This window comes from Crinia signifera, chromosome 6, assembly GCF_055691185.1.
Source record: "Crinia signifera chromosome 6, ASM5569118v1, whole genome shotgun sequence".
Lineage (NCBI taxonomy): Eukaryota > Metazoa > Chordata > Amphibia > Anura > Myobatrachidae > Crinia > Crinia signifera.
In genome coordinates, this window is record NC_139222.1 from 205,990,339 (window position 1) to 206,008,204 (window position 17,866).

General features: G+C 39.7%; 1 protein-coding gene across 6 annotated transcripts in view; it reads left to right on the forward strand.

Moving 5' to 3' along the window:
• Nucleotides 1-17,642, forward strand: part of MBTD1 (mbt domain containing 1) — a 53,984-nt gene extending 36,342 nt beyond the window's left edge. For 5 of the 6 annotated variants that reach the window (XM_083148658.1, XM_083148659.1, XM_083148660.1 and 2 more), the window contains exon 16: nucleotides 13,114-17,642. In XM_083148658.1, coding sequence (XP_083004784.1) covers nucleotides 13,114-13,232 — 119 coding nt within the window. In that variant the 3' untranslated portion in view covers nucleotides 13,233-17,642. Of the gene's footprint in view, nucleotides 1-3,568; nucleotides 4,082-13,113 lie in introns of those variants that run through there. The other variant, XM_083148662.1, reaches the window with a different exon arrangement.
• The last annotated feature ends 224 nt before the right edge of the window (nucleotides 17,643-17,866 follow it).

Here is a 17,866-nt window from a genome sequence, read left to right on the forward strand (position 1 = left end):
CAAGTATAATGGGGTCTAGTATTTTGTTGCATAATGTGTAGAAGTTGTATATGGTGTTGTACACTACACTCAAGGACACGCCCCCTGTTGAGTGGCCACACCCCATTTTCCGGAGCGCGCCTTCGGCGCGCGCACAACTACATCCTTCACTTTTGTCACCATGGTGGGCCTGCGTACTTTAAATGCCAGGGCCTATTTTTAATCCCATTCCCACCCTCTCTCTGCTGCTCTCTTAGCATGTACACTGGCATTACTAACACCGCCCCTCCCCCACCTAAACCCTCTTTTATCATGGTGCCCCCCCCCTGTCATTTTATCCTGGATCCGCCCCTGCCTGCCACTCATAGAGCGGGTACGGTCTGTAAGGTCATCAGTGTCTAGGTCAACAGTCATGAGTTTTTCACTTTTCGGATGTCCATATGGAAACAGTTTAAGTGTGCCACATCTCCTCGCCATGCTTCAGGCATGTGCCTCATTGTGCTTGGCACACTATTGTATTATCTCTCTCTATGCCCACTGGTATGGTAAAGTATGAACAAGTCGGTTTAAAAAATAATAAAAAAGAAAACCACACGTCTACCTTTTTTTCATGTCAACACTTTGACCATGGCAACCTAATGCATGTTGACTTGTTTTATGTGTCGACCTTTTGACTGCTGACTCAATGACCACATCCCCCATAGAGCTTCATTATAATTTATATGCAAGGGAGGAAATGAGGAAGGAGAATTGCAATACTTTGGCCTCCCAGATATGTTTGTCAGTATACCTGGCTTATACCGACGACACTGTTGACTGTGGCCATATCAAAACTGATATAGTTGGCCTAAAAGTAATTCTAATGTAGGTGTTGACATTTTGAATGTGGTCTAGCTGGAAACTCTTTACCAACCCAATTTTCATGAAATACCATTTATAGTCACAGAAATTACTTACAGCTCCTTTTTTTTTTTTTTTTTTTTTTTTTTTTTTTATACCATTAAAGTTTCAGTAGACTTAAGTTACCCCGGGTTCGCAAATACACGCTATAGGGTGTATTATACCCATCTATCCTGACCAGGTACTCACTTTTTAAAAACAGGCAAGTCCCCACGCAGATTGGTCAGGCAGGGCAGGATGGACACGGGCGGCGGGGATGGCAGGATTGCGGGAACACAACAGCACAGGAGTCACCGGCTAGGAGGGGGAGCCACAGATGGGGAGGATGGGCAGCCAGTGGCTAGAAAAATCCCCCCCAGTCACATCACTGGCACCTACACCACCTGCCTCATCTCTGCCCACTGACCCCATATCACATCAAATCTATAGTCCTCAGTCACATCTCTGTCCCAGGGCCCTACCACCCAGTCCTTTTTTATACAAGCTTATGTCTAATTTTAATTGTCCTTATTGGCACAATGTGGTTGCATTATAGGCAGTCTATATTTTGTTAATAATATAGATGTTTTATCAAACTGATGGTGGTTTTCATTCTAGGAGAACTTGGGTGTGCTGAAGCCATTGATTGCTTGATTGGACTTGGCATCGCTGGCTTCAGCAGCGTGTGGATACACTGGGTATGGGTGCTATGAATGGGTACACTTGGTATGAGTGTGGTTACTGGGGCTCACTGTGTGGGTACTATTACTGGGGTGCTCTTGTAGTACACTGGGTACTGTTACTGGGGGATGCTGTGTGGGTACAGGTACTATTCCTGAGGCACACTGTGTGGGTACAGGTAGTATGGGTAAAGCATTACTGGGATGCACTATTTGGGTACTTGTAATACACTGGGTGTGGCATGTTATATAATGGGCATTATGGTGTGCTTAATCCTGGTGCAATGCATCAAAGTTGCTGTAGCTGGTGCAGTGTGTACGTGGCACTATTGTGTTGTGTAATATTAATTGGTACTATATGTGCAATGCCCCTTCCCCACAAGCAATACCCTAAATTTGGTGTGCTCTGTCCGTTTCCTAATTATGTCTTTTCTAGTATATGTCCATCTTGCTTTATGTGAGTGGGCCACTGAAATGTGAGGGGACATGACCGTATCCTCTGAAAAATGAATCTCTAAAAACTGCTGACCCTTGTTACCTGCTCGTCATTTAAAAACAATAGTTCGATGATGGTGACAGATTTATAAAGATCTTTAAAAACCACCTCCTTCCTACTGTTTAAAAAAAATGTTATTCTCTCCCCACTTACAAGTTGCTGCACTGCACGTCTCCCTATATCTGTCATCCTTTTTCTTACTCACTAGCATAGTATTGTCCGCAAATTTTTCAATATGGTTACAATCTGTACTTGTAATACAATTCAACGTATACAATAAGTATAGGGACTTAAAACCCATTATTGAGGAACACCTGTATTCAGTACAAGTACAAATGGTGTAGAACCCATTTTAACTGACCATGGATGATTTCATTTTAAAAGAAAAAACACACAACCAGTTACAGATGGGCTCATAATCACCAATCTCTCCAAGCTTCGGGATGCGCATTGCTGGCACTACAGTGTTAAAAGCAGAGCTATAAGCCATAATCCTCTTACATAGGAGTCCCTGTTTTCTAAATGACAAAGACCTGTATGAAGAAGTGTAAGAACAATGCACACGGATCTATTTGACCCATATACAAACTGGGGATGGTCAAGCCCACTGATATGCCACCTTTTTTAAGGTGTACCAAAACCACTCTCTTAAATTGTTAGTATAGAAATGTTTTTAAAGAAGCAATTGGGCGGTAATACTACCAGTTACTGCTGCAGATTTAGGGACAGGAGCAATTTTACTAACTTTAAAACACCAAAAAAAAACACTGGGTGGTTGGCAAAGACACTTAAGTATCCTTGGAATACAATCTGGACCAGGGGCCTTCTTAACATTGGTTTACCATTAGCAGAGTCGCTAACTTCCCACTTGGATAGTTCAAAAGGGCTAGCTGACAGGGGATTTGATTTTTACTGCAGGGATCATCAAATTCACCTCAATAATCCTAGAATAAAATTTACTGAACTCTGCAGAAGGGCCATTTGTCCTTGTTTTGAGCCTTTGAATAATTCATTCCTTGACACATTGACCTCTTATCGCCATATTCCCTAAAGTGACTTTCAATATTAATAAAATAGGCCTCCTTCGACAATTGAATACTCTTTCAAGCTTGAATGGGCAATTTTATATGCTACACTATCTTCAGACCCTAAGGCCCTAGCCCTTGGTCTTATCAAGGAACTGACATTACTATTAATAAATGGTTTTTCATTTGGAAATAATAGAATATCCTTTTTCCCTGTTACACTCCTTAATGCTAAATTTAAGCTATTCAATAATCCACTGGAGCAAACACCCCCACCCCCCCCCCCCCCCCCCTCTCCTCTACTGTCTACCCAAGCTCCCTATTTCAGTATTGCTTTTTGTCCAAGCAAAATACCAGGGGTGCCCATGGAATCCAGATTAACCAATCCTGGTATATCATGGGTAGAGCTTTTATTAAAAAAGCTTATTTCACTTTGTTAATTGTGTAAAAATAGGTGTAGTTAGCTTAGCTATGTCTCTAATTTATGATATTTTTAAATTAATTTCCAGATTTCAGAAACCTTCCTGGTAGCAGGTTCTAGACAGTGACCACTTCCGTCAAAGCATCTGTTCTATACTATTATATTTTGTGTGTGTATATTAGTTCTGTGCTGATTTAAATGCAATTGTGTCTATATATACATATATATTTTTTTCAAATGAAATAAATTTGGAGATTGTAAACCACATGTAACCGATTCCATTTTGATATGTACTTTAAAGCCAAGATCTGTATTGTTTATGTGGTATGCCCTGCACACAGGCAGATCAGCCAGTGCACTTATAAAGCTTGAGCAGGATCAAACAACCATAAACCAACATTGGTGCCGACTGTTTTCATGCCTTCATTTCCTTTGGAAAGTGAAAGAAAATTTGCAAAAGAAACTGTATCTAGGTACTATGCGACATTAAACATTATATGGGGTATTTATGCAGCAAGTTATTTAAGGCAATTTCTTCACCTTTCCAACAAAATTTCCAGGTCTGTCCTATCTGGGACAGTCCCCATTAACTCAGATGCGTTGACCTGTGATTTTCCCTGTTTGCGTCAATTACAGCGCCACCCACAAGTGCAGTGCTTTTCTGTTATCTCTTACGGATGACGTAATCTCCAAGCGCCATGAATCCGGCTTTCCCTATGTTGTGAACAGGATCCATGTCATATGACCCAAGTTACCCATTCACACTGCCCCTCTAACACAGCAGGTTTGCACACATAAGCACCTATCTAGCATGGTTGAATTCCCTTTTACACCAAGCATGACCTGGGCTAACCTGGTAATAATCCCTGGGATGAAGTGGCAGTATGAAATGTGTATTAGCCTAAAATAGCATTTTTCTTATGAGGATTGCTAACATTAACAATATTTCTACAAATCAAAAATGCTTGTGTTGTCCATTCATATCGACTAAATAGACTATTATTTTTCAGAAGCAACAGACACACATATTGTTGCTATGGGCAACACAATCACTTTTTATATGTATCACTAGTAGTAAATACACTCCTTCATTCAATACTAAAGTTTGTACTTATATGGTGTATATGCTGCTTTGAATTGTTTTTGGTTTTCATTTTGTGGAACATGCTTTACAATGTAATATAGGTATTGCGTATTTTCTAATAAAGAGCTGCCATCTTCCCTGATCTTTAGTGTACTGCTGGGATCTCACACAGGTCAATAAGACCCGACTGATTATTAATCGTCCTGCCCTTCATCTCCAGCAAATATAAAATTAGGACCTGCAATAATCCTCTAAAATATTTACATTTATTTTCTGAACATGATGGTGCAAGTCTATATCGTGTAAAAAATGTAGATCTGGGCTTCAGAAGGGGTTGCTTATACATTGATATTGGCCTTTTGAATAGCACCATCTTTGTTGCAAGTATTCCGAACCAGTGTAAAAAAAAAAACTGCAGCAACTCCGACACCCAGAGCTGGATAAAGGTTTTAGAGCACCATATTTTCCTGAAACTACAATGGGACACAGTACCCATGGCTATACTGACTTCTAACATGAGTGGGAGTGAAGCATTCAGGATGATTGCCATACTTTTTAGTGTGTGAGAGAAAGACACAGACTATGTATTCTATGTATGCTTGGGGTAAAAAACAAATGCTGGGTCATGCAGGATGAGATGTTAGAGAGGCAGGAAGAGACTCAAGCTAAGACTGAGGGAGCGAGAGGGGTCTGGATGGATCCTTGGGAAATCCTGTTAGATAGAGGAAGATGAAAGGGAAGTGGAGGGATAAAAGGGGAACTGATTCATGAAGACCAATGGAATGGAGATGTGGGGGTGATTGTCCGTATTGAAGGCAGCAAATGAATTGAGAAGTTGCTATTTTCACCAATATTCTGCACACTGCCAATGCCAAAATGTAGGGTGGTTTCTAAATGGATGGGATGAATATCCGACTGAACAAGGGATGAATATCCGACTGAACAAGGTCAAGATGGGAAGTGGGAAGAGACACAAGGGGAATCAGATACAAACCATTTTCTTAAAGCATAAATCTGCCATCTAGCATGGTTGCATTGCCTGGTTTGGACCTGTTGGTTTCTAACCCTGCTACAGCCTGGAAAGGAATTGAAAATACGTTATTGATAGGGATCATAAGGTTGTAAAAAGCTGTAATGAGGCTGAGCAATCACACAATTACAGTATACAGGAAGAAGGATATGGCAGAAACCATGTGTGCATTTGATGGGATCACTCAATGTGCCAACAAATTCACCATCTCTTGTAGGCTTTACTTCAACAATATGCATACTATCATGATGTGTCTGTACGGTGACCAAATGTGGTCTAATCCTAGTTTTTTTGTTTTAGAGTGGGTGTGGGTTATTTTCCATACTGCAATGGACACCAAAAATACCATCATGTAACCAAATTTTTCAGGAATTCCTATTTCTATAGCACATTTATAGCATTAGCGTTGTTCAGTTATTATATCATCCTTGAAATCTGTCCCACACTGAAACAACAAAGCCTTTATAGAATGCTGAGTAGTATTTGCTGTAACTTGGGTTGTGTTAGATGGGCAGCCATCCAGGGTTCAGAACTGAAGGCAGACAGACAATTCACATTCTCGGTTAATTTGTTTCTTTTCCCTAGCATAAAATAGTTGTTTCTTATCTTTTGAAGCGAAGTAGAGTACTGAGGGAGTTTAAAGAATACAGAACCGCAAGCCTATGTATCCCCTAACCCAGAGGTGGGGAACCTCAGGCCTGGGGGCTGTATGTGGCCCCCGTAGCAGGTCTGAGTGGCCCGCCCACTCGCCAGGTGGCTTTGCCGGGAGTCAAGTACAGGGGAATTCTCGCGAGATTCATCTGAATCAACAGCAGCTGGAGACGGTCAGACCTATTTAGCGGCAGCCACCGGAGCGTGGGACGGCTGCAACAGGACAATTTGTAAGAGGAATTTTTACATATGGCCCCCGAAGGATTTTTTTTTCTCATACAAACGGCCCTTGGCACAAAAAAGGTTCCCCTACCCTAACCGTTTGGTTACTACTCTATAGTTGTCCTTAGTCAGATTTACAATCCTATCAAGTTGCTGCTTGCAACTAAAATGGTTAATTTCCTACTTCACAAAACCTAACTACATAGCTTAAAATATCTTAAATTGTATGGATTGAAGAAGTGAAAAGAGGTGGCATAATAGATCAGTCAAATATTTAAAGAGTTTTAACCAGGTACTGGAGGGAGATATCTTCAAATGCAGAGATGTATTAGAACACATGTTCTCAAACTTGGTCTTCATTTCTCCTCACAGACTCACAAGTGAAATAATTTTCTCCATCTGTGGATCTTTTAAAATGTGTCAATGAGTAATGAGTGCACCTGTGCACCTGCCAGGTGACCTGGAAAATGTGAATTGTATGGGTTCCTGAGGACCGAATTTGAGAACACCTGTATTAGAACATCAGGACATGTGTTTAAACTGGAGGGAAGGAAACTGAATGAAACATTACCTCATACAAGGGTATTGGGTAAATTGAATAGCCTAAAGTCAGAGTTAATAAAGACAGCAGAACAATTTAAACTTGGGATTGACCTAAGGATATCTTTACAGTGAAGTAAGGCTCATATAGTGTTTTCCGTGACAAAAAGGGGCAGACTAGATGGGCCAAGTGGCTGTTCTCTGCTTTCAAATTCTAGCCCAGAATGACTACCTGTAAAATTAATTCAATGCATATGGGGGCAAGTCAGGTGGATGCAGTTACAGTCTTTATCGTAATGATGTAGCCTATAGGTGGCCTAATGAGATGCCCACTAGCTTCGGCGTGATTCTGCTGATGTGAATACCAAAATGCAGCACCTGACCATCTGCTATTTAGCAGTCTCTGTCACCAACATGCCTGCGAATGGTTGCCTCCCCGAAAGTTACCATCCAGCATTTGCTTATCATAATTAATATTTCAGTCTTGGTCTAAGTGCGGTAATAACCGTAATCCCCAGAAACATGCATCAAGGTAAACCATCGACCACTAGTGCCCGATGACCTCCCTGTATATGTTCCAGCATGTAATCTGCTCTTGTATGTAGCCCACAAATGTTGCTCACCTTTATTTCCCCTAGATTTCAGTTTGGACACACCCTCCTCACGACTTAGTCTCTCTGCAACTGTATCTGTTTATATTGTTTTAAATAAGACTGTCACACATTAGGGCAAATGTATGGACTAGCGTTAAGTGCATAACTACCCTTAACGCTAGTTAACTGGGGGGGATAGAGTTTTTTAAATGTATTACCAGCGCACCTAACATGCACAAGGGTCAGCCCGCCGATGAATGCACGGCTGTCACCTTCAAACTCCCAGTAATTAGCAGCACAGTCATTGTATAAACAGCCGCCGAGGCATATTTTAGCCATTAAGCCCGCCCTGCCAGCTTTGCCAGCCTAGGGCTAGTGTTGTCCTATTCCCACTACTAGGACAACACTAGCCCTGCTGCTGGCTCTGGGCTGTGCTTGAGATATCACAATAATAGTGAAATCTCAAGCATGCCCAGTGAGCGGGCCAGGGGAGAGAGGAAGTGTTGTTTTTTTTTTCTGTTTTTTTTTTGTTGTTAAATATGCATGCGCAGCCCTGACCGGGGTGCCAATAAGGAGAGCCGTGGACGCAGGATATAATGGCTCTCCTTATCGGCACGCTTCTTCATGCTATGGCAGGAGAAGCGTGACTCGATATTTCCTAAATGTTATAAACCTGTTCATACATCTACCCCTAATCAGAAGAAGACACTAAAGTGCGCAGTCCAGCAAATAATCCCATCAATCTACCCAACTCCACGCATCGGCTAATGCAGGCTGCTGAAGAAACTACATTACAGCACAGGGTGCTATATCTAAGGATCTTTGTTTACCATCTGCCATCCAGCTGCTCTTAATGAACCAAAGTCAGAACGTTTGGTCTCCAAATAAATTGTGTGATTTTGATAGGGAAATTTTGTATGGTGCATTGAGGCAGTGATTAAACATGGACATTATGCTCTCCATAAAAATTAAAACACGGTGCTCTTCAGAAAATAAATTAAACCACAGGGTTTTTTGGAAGGCTATTTGACTTGATCAGAGACCAAATGAGAGGAAAAGGATTTCTTTCAGTCCAACTATTAAAGATGGAAGGGTTTATAATTTAATAAATAATAAGGTACTTGTTTCCTAGCACGGCGCCCATCGCATGGCATTGCATACCGTTTTTAGTGCTGTGCGATGCGATCTTCATGTTAAATGCACAGGAGTGCTTGTACAATGAAATATTGCATAGGATTGCATGCCAGCAAATGGCATGCAGTGCGATATTTCATTGTACAAGCACCCATGCCATGAGATGTGATGGGTGCTTACAATGAGATGTAACCCCCAGTATTCACGCCATCCCGAAATGTGGCTGGACGCGTCCACCAACCTTTTCATACCCCCACTATCCACGTTGGCGTGGAGTTGATTTTAGATAGTGTGGCGAGCGCACCGAGCCCGGAGAGTGGCGAGCGGACGCGGAATACGAGCCCGAAGTGTGGCGAGCGGACGTGGAATACATATAAAGTAATCAGTGTCCCCTCGCTTCGGGCTGCGCTCTCCACACTATCTAAAATCAACTCCACGCTGACGTGAATAGTGGGGGTATGAAGAGGTCGGAGGATGCGTACTGCCGCCGCTCGCCACGCTTCCGGGTGGCGTTGCCACTGGAGGTGACACTAAATGATGGAATCACTTTGTAAGCACCCATCTGTGTGCCTGTACAATTAAAAATAGCATTGCATCGCATGCCGCAATATTGCGGGCGATGCGATGAGATTTCACTACGATTCCGTACGATGAAATCGTGGGAGACCTTCTAGGAAACAAGTAACAATAATAATTATTTTGTAACCACTTAAATTTTTTTTCCACAGAAAGTTTGCATTTTTTTTCTATGATTAAATTAAGTAAACAATATCTAAACTAGGGATGCAAATCCTGGGGCATTTTCATACCAAATACCCGGGATTGGGTTCATCCTAATCTCACCCCCCCCCCCCCGGTGGTCTGGAGGTGAGTAGTGGTGCTGGAGTCCGGTGGTGATGGTGATCCTGGCGGCGGCGATGAGGTTGGGTGCCGGCCGGTAGTTTTTTGGGTTGGTGCGGAGAAGCAGACAGGCTGTGCAGCGTGACCTCTGACATTGTCATGCAGAGCAGCGCTCTGGGGTCTGGGAGCAGCATCTAAGCTGGTCTCTCAACACTGCCCAGCATTGATTTTCTTATGCGCAGGCCAATCCCTGAATCCCAGTATTCAAATCCCGGTGTTTTTCGAGCAAAATCCCATGATCCCCCCCGATCCCGGGATTGGCCACCCTAATCTAAACAAAACACTACTTTTTATTTTTTTTATAGTAAACTAATGATAGCCACCAATGTCTGTAACCCATTGCAAGAGATCAATGTTTTATTAACAATGATGGTATGTCGTCAGTGTCCGCCATCAATTGGGGGAACTGTGGCCATAGCTTGTATAGTTTATAGTATACCATCCCTAATTAGAGTGCTGTGTCCGTAGTCTTGAATGATGCAGGATAATTTTCACCGAAATTATTTATGTCCTTAAAAAATGTATCCCTTTGATGTATTAAAAGTAGCAACAATTGGGACAGGCATTGGGGCGCTGCAATGTTTGTCTATGACAGCAGTTACTGGGTATACACTAGGGTCAATGCGCCATTTTTTTATTGGATTAGATTTCATGTGGCTTTCCTTCTTCAGTTGGTGGGTGTTGGAAAATGTATATTTTGGCAGATGTCAATGGTTGATGTAGCCAGGCGAGGCAAGTGGTTAAAAAAGGAAAGCAGAAAAAAGCAAAATACTAAATGTTTTATAGCGAACATTATTTTGAAGTGATGAAATTCAAAGATAGTATAACATACCTACCTTTCCAGTCTCCTCAGATTCTGCATATGACTTCAGGGGGTGGGGCTAGACTGTCTTGTCATTAGCCCACACCCCATCATGGAATCACCCACTATTTGCGTGTCTGTGGTAATTGGGAGGAGCTAAATTACAGAATTCCTGCCATTTAGCCCCACCCCCTTCACTGGGGCTTTGCAATTGTCGCTGGCTATCAAACTGTCCTGCCCACTTCACTAGGATAGCAGGATAGGAACAAGCTGCCTATTCTTTTCCAGAACTTCTAGGGAAAATTGGAAGTTTTCTGCAGCTTCCAGCAGCGGCTCACTTACCTGTCTTTTTCTTCGCTATAAGGAGAGTTAACAACATCAGATCACAGCAGACAATATCTACTGAACCCAGCTCCATTAGATCCTGTTTTGGGAGTAGTAGTATTACAGTTATTTCTATAGCGCACACATAAACCACAACACTTTACAGAGAATATTTGAACATTCATATCAGCCCCTGCCCCAGTGGAGCTTGCAATCTATATTCCCTACCACATATCAGCCCCTGCCCCAGTGGAGCTTGCAATCTATATTCCCTACCACATGTAAACACACACATTCATTCTAGGGCAAATTGTTGTTGGGAGTCAATTAACCTACCAGTATATTTTTGAATTGTGGGAGGAAACCGAAGTACCCGGAGGAAACAAAGGTTCTACAGAAACTGTGCAAGTCTTGCGATCACGTCACTATGATGCGAATCCCTCTGTGTCATTGACAGGCAGAGGTGTTTGAAATAAAGCCTATGCTTAGAAACCTATAATTTTGGTTGGCATTAATACATGCTTAATGACTTAGGGACGTGCGGTGAGGTAAATGGCTGAGGAGTCCCTGGCAAGTACCAGAGCCAGATTTGCACACAATATATGAGCCCAGGGGCACATGCCGTCATTATAAGCATGTGCAGCATTATATACCGCTGGAGATTTTGCTGAGTTTTGATAAGAGATGTGCAGAAAAGGTAGCCAGGTGAGGCACTGCCTCACCTGCCATAGACTTTTTACTCCAGAGTTTTGACTATAAAAATAAGATATTTATATATATATATATATATATATATATATATATATATATATATATATATATATATATATATATATATATATATATATTAGTACCAATAATCCTCTCCGCGCTAAATATGCAACAATAGTTCATATACTGTAGTAGATGGCTGCCTAACCACACAAATCCCTAAAGGGTTCAGGGACAACCAAAACAATAGAAAGCACAATTGTGGTATGGCGCCTTAAAAATAATAATAATAATAAATAAAGTCCATATGTATGGTGGTCATAAATCAGTAAAGCAGACCAGAAGAATTCATCCAATTTCTTTGTTTATTGATGTCAACTTTTTCATCGGCAAAACCGTGAGAAGTATCCCAACGCGTTTCGTCTAGAACGACTTCATCAGGGGTAACATCATAAAATTCTTTTCTTTCCTGTACTAGGAATAAAGTGCTTATAGCTCCTCCAATAGACAACGGGGAGAAATGACTGTGATTCCAGACCAATTATTTTTATAGAGTAGAGTTAAGCTGATGACATGCTTAATCGTATACAAGTGTGTAAACACCAATAAAATTCTGGCAAAATTACTTTTCTTCCCTGTGTGATCAACCTTTTTCTCAAGGATCTCTCTCTTACAGGGAAGAACTGTGTATATATATATATATATATATATATATATATATATATATATATATATACACTTTGTATTTTTTACATACTTTATAAACTCAAAACTCCAGCGTATACGTCTGATACATAACCGATACGTATATCAGTTATGGTCTTAAACATCTAAAGTGTCTAGGTCTATAATCATATGGTCGACAGTCACAAAGTCAACAGGGTTAAATGTTCAACAGGGCCTAAAGGTCGACAGGGTCCAACGGTCAATGGGGTCGAAATGAGTGTTTTTAGGGTGTCTGTGTTGACATAGGTCGACATGGACACTGTCTAAGTGTACTGCGTCCCCACGCATGGCTCGCTGCACTCGCCATGCTTCGGGCACACTATTTTATTCTCCCTCCGCGCTCTAGTGGATGGTAGGGCATGAAATACCTCCTGTCGGCACATGTCTGCTCAAATTTCAGCAAAAAAATGCATGTTGAACTTTTTTCATGACGACCTTTTAGCTGTCGACCTTTTGACCCTGTAAACCTTTAGTATGTCGACCTTTAAACCCCGTCAACCTATTGTCTGTCGACCTTAAACCATTTCGACCTTTATACCCTGTCAACCTTTTGACTGTCGACCAGTAGTGGTCGACCTTCTGACTGTTGACCTAGAGTCATTCTGTGACCAGTCCAGATACCATTAGTATGACAGGAAAGGCTCTGCCTTACCCCACTGCTTGCCACTTATGCCATGTATGTGTGACCCAGATGTGTTTCTTCCATTTCTATAATTGATATAATTCGCTTTGGAGTGAGGAAGAGATATCTGATTGAACAAATTACCCTATCCTTCAGCATTAGAGAGTTTATTTGTTAATAAATACTTTTTTTTTTCTTTTGTGTTTTTCTTATAATGTATTTGTACAGAAATTATTTGGTGATTAAAAAATATATAATAGTTAAAAGAATTATGTTGTTGTTTTCTTTTCCCAGTACCAACGTTACAGCTGAAGGAGGAATTGCTCGATGGAGAAGAATATTCATTTCTACAAGGAGCTTCTGACCAGGAAAGCAATGGATCTGGCAGCTACTACATCAAACAAGAACCGTGATGCAAGTTAAATGATTCTTAGTAACAATATAAGAATGTTTTCCTACAAAAAAACAAAAACTATTTGAAAATAACACACAATGGACTCGTGTGCAGGGACACTCTGTTAAGTGAAAAAGAAATTATTTTGGTGAAGAAAAAAGATTTTACAATTTATTAAATAACTAACAATTTTGTGTTGTATTTGAAGTTTTTGCAAAGAAATTTTAATATTTTCAAATTTTACAAATATTGTGCATTGTGGGCAAGGCAACAAAATTCTTAATTTTTGGTACACTTAGCAGGGCTAGATATATTTGTTTAGGAAGGTTGCTATTTTGCAGAAAAATAACAAAAACAAACACACTTGGTACACACTGGGAAAGTTCTTTTTTTGGTTACCAGGAAATTTTGTCTTAGTTACTAAACTTTATTTAAAATATCATAAAAGGTTTTAATGCATATGAATTGTGTAAAGTTATGCCCTCTATACATCTAAAAATAACTGTCAAGCTTAAAAAAAAAAAAAGTTTTACACCAATAGCTTGTACAATTCCTTTTATGACTATTATTAAATACTTTACTATTTGTAGTTGTCTTCTGTGTCTTTTAGTCACACCATAGTAGCATATGGAAGAGTTGATTATTTTTCTTCAGAGCTGTGTTGGTTTTAAAGGGCAACAAAACCTATCCATTATATAGTGATGTGACTGAAAAGCAAAAAAGACAATTATAAATATAGAGCAATGTATTTAGCATAGTTGCCAGGAATCCAGGTACAATGCAATTAATTACGTGACCGTGGGATAAATGTTTTACATTTTTTTCGAAAAGTTTGAGGTAAAACCGTATGAACAGAGTGGTGCATATCCGATGTTGTGCTAGGTACAGATCAATGTGCCTTAATATATGTCAGCCATGAATACATTCAATATTGTAATGTTTTAATTGATTTTATATGGTCATACTGTATGATTTGATGATATGTAATACCCCTTTTAGCCACAAGATGGTTTAATTGTCTGTGAAGATATCAAAAGCTATTGTTAGATAACCGTAAAATAAGCTAGATTTTAAAGTAAGGTTGAGTCTCTTATATCTAAAAAGCTTGGGACCAGAACTATTTTGGATATCAGATTTTTCCATATTTTGGAATATCTAAACATGAAATGCACTTATATTTCATATAAATCTTATACACATAGTCTGAATGCTATTTTAAACAATATTTTCTATAAAACAAAGTATGTGTACATTGAACCATCAGAAAGAAAAGGTGTCATTATCTCAGTTGTGCTTCAAAAAAGTTGGCTAGCGGATTTTAGTATATGGGAGACTCAACTTGTATAGTACTGCTTGTCATCATAACCTGTCACTTGCAATTGATTGTTCCAATGATTCTTTTTGTCAGCAAATGTTTCATTTGAAAGCAAAATTTCTGTATTCCAACGTTGCAGGATATACCTGCTGACTAGTATACCTGTAAGCACTGCGGTGTCCATATTTGTTTTGGAATTCAGGTTTAAAGTACCATAAAAATACATTAGCCCTCCAGGACACTTTAGGCAGCAAATGGCTGCACTGTGAAGTTTTTAGGAGCCATTGGTTCTTTCTTTCACCTGCGGAGTCATTTGAGATGAACAATATTATCTTACATACAGTGCTTGCACTGTTGAAGCACTCTACCCTAATTCATAAATTATGAACTGCTGAATGTTAATATACATTGATATCATGGCTCATTGCTGCATCATGTCAGACATGCATCAGGAAAACCTATGGAATAGTTTTTAGCTAGTGCTACAACTTGACACGGTCTACATATGACTGTATAATAACTGAAATATAAAACCATTTCCACAGTCACACATTACAGTACAATCTCTCATTTGCAGTTCCAAGATTTTTTATGTGATAAAAAGAAACCCTATGTTTTAGTTGACCGAGAACGAAAGATCATGGTGTCAAGTGAATTTTATCCCTTCATAATTACCTATATGCCACAGATGTAAAGTTGTTAAGTAATTTAAAATGGATCTGCTTGCTATGCCACAGCCATTGTGTGGGCTAGCCAGTCTTCAGTCTATCACTTCCTTTAGGAATTTATGTTATCGCTAAAGTATGAGGTAGAATGCTCACCTTTTTTTTAAACCGGAATGTATTTGAAAGGTTGTTCTCACTTGTGTTTACATGTGGTGTGGTATTGGTTGTTGGTGAAACAGAATATGGAGCGTACATCTATTATTTATCTGCAGGAAATGCATACAGATAAAGCTAAATATTGTTTTGGAAAAGAGCAAAGCACCAGACTGCTGTCAAAAAATGAGAGGGTTTGGCAATATTAATTGTATTGTCACCCTCTTTACCATGGAAAAACCAGCATTGCAAATGCTACAAAAGTGCATGAAAGAGGTATAAAACCTGATACATTCATCCTAAGAAGGATCATTGTAACAATTTTACTTGTAAAGTGAGAAGTAGACTTTATTTTAAAAGAAATAGGAGCATTGAGTGACCGTGGTAATGCAGCAGGAGGCATCTGATATAGTAGACCGTTTCTTCTTTCACTATTGAATCGTGCTGCATCCTAGGACTCAGCATCGGATCAACTGTGCGATCCATTGAGTGATGCCAGCCGCTTCTGCTGCTCAGACCAAGAGACTAGGAGCTCTTCTTCTTCCTGTCAAGATCCTAACCTATATACTGCTGCTGTCGCCACCCCTAAATAACTGCAAACAGTCAATATACTGACAGCTGCAGCCATAGTGCATCCAGGGATGTAGGACCCATACTTCACATGCACATATGAGCAAAGTACCAAACAGAAGTACTTTGTGTCATGCGCCATAGGCCCTTCAGAATCTGTGTATGTGTGCCATTCCCTATGAACCATTGTACAGCTACAGTCCCAAACATTTGGAAATGTCCCACTATGTTTTTCTTCTATCTATGTCAGTCAAGGAAATGTAGTTTCTGACTGAGAATCCAAGTTTTGTATGTGTGTGCGTGTGTATATATATATATAATTATTTGAGTCAAAGAAATGATTCTTTGAGTCATGTACTCAGGTAGATATGTTTATAAGATGTTGGCCTGTTGGTAGCTTTGGAATATTTAATGTCCTCACTACTGGTATTAGGGAATCCTTTTACATTACTTTCTCTTATTAATGGCAATATAAGCAATAATGTATACAGAATTTGCATGCACAATTAATATTTGCATAGATATCAGTTTGTGTACTTTCCTTTTTCCTTCATAGAAATGTGATAATAGTTCATTATTCTTATATTTGATGCAAATCGATTTGCACTGAAATATATGGCAGCTGAAGTTTTTTTTTGTTTTGTTTTTTCTTAACATAAAATATTTCCAGTTATAGTTTCTGGCATATGGATATAATGTAGCAAGAAATTAAAATCTTGTAATGATGTAGGTATAGAAGCCACTGTAGTAGCCTGCAGTGACTGTAGACTGGAGAATTTACCCATCAGTCCCTTGGACCGTCACAGGTAATTTTTCTGTCCTATTTGCCTCAGTTGCAACCGTGGCACTTATAGGCACCTAAACTGGTGGATTACAGGTTTGATTAATACGTTCTATAACCATTACTCATACACTGCTTGCGATATATATAACGCAGTTTGTAATATCCAGCGCTGTGAAAATCCTTCACAGGAAAACCTTTATCATTTATGAACTTCTAAAATTATGGTGCAGTCACGAATGACTTGCTATCTGTTATAGACATGTCATATTTTCTAATTTTGTCAGAAAACCTGCAAATGGTTTCTATCATCCCTAGGGCCAGATGCACTAAGCCTCAAACGTGATAAAATGGAGAGTGATGAACAGCCAACCAATCAGCTCCTGTCTGCCATGTCACAGACTGTGTTTGAAAAATATCAGGTTGGAGCTGATTGGTTGGTTGTTTATCACTCTCCATTTTATCATTTTTGAAGCTTAGTGCATCTGGCCCCTAATCTGTAACGAAGCAACCTGTGCCGGTCTAGCTGTTGTAATTACGCTACAACAACACAGACAGGCAGAGCTTGCTGGAACCTGTACTTCTATGACTCCTGGAGTATCACAATTATTATTTTTTGAAGGTTGACTTAAACTCTGCAACCTTCTTTTTGACTTTCTTGTAAGACTAGATGACTTTATTGTATATTATTACTTTTCTTGTTTAGCAGTGACAATCCGCTGGTTCCCTTAAACAGAATTTATGTAACATTAGGATATTGCTGATAGTGAAAGTAGAAATTTATATATACAAAGTGAACGATATATCTATAGAATCTGATTTCTATTTTTCTAAGGAAAAAACTGTACGGCAATGTTGTAAAATACATTATGTAGCTGGATTCATATTCCCTAATGCAATGTAAATAGAAGAAAATGTGAATAATAAAGTTATTTGAGAATGTGATAGCTGTGCTTTGCAACTATGTATTAAGTGTCCTGTGTTCAAATTGAAGTACCCAATTGAATACAAGAAACATTTAAAATAAAAGTGGCATAGGGCAGATCTCTACTTTCCTGCATCCTCCTTGTTTCAGAGCGAACATCACATGTTGGTTTTAACTCACTACTGCTTATTAGTGCAACGTCTGAGTAGGGTTGGGTACAAAATCCCGGCAGTCTGAATCCTAA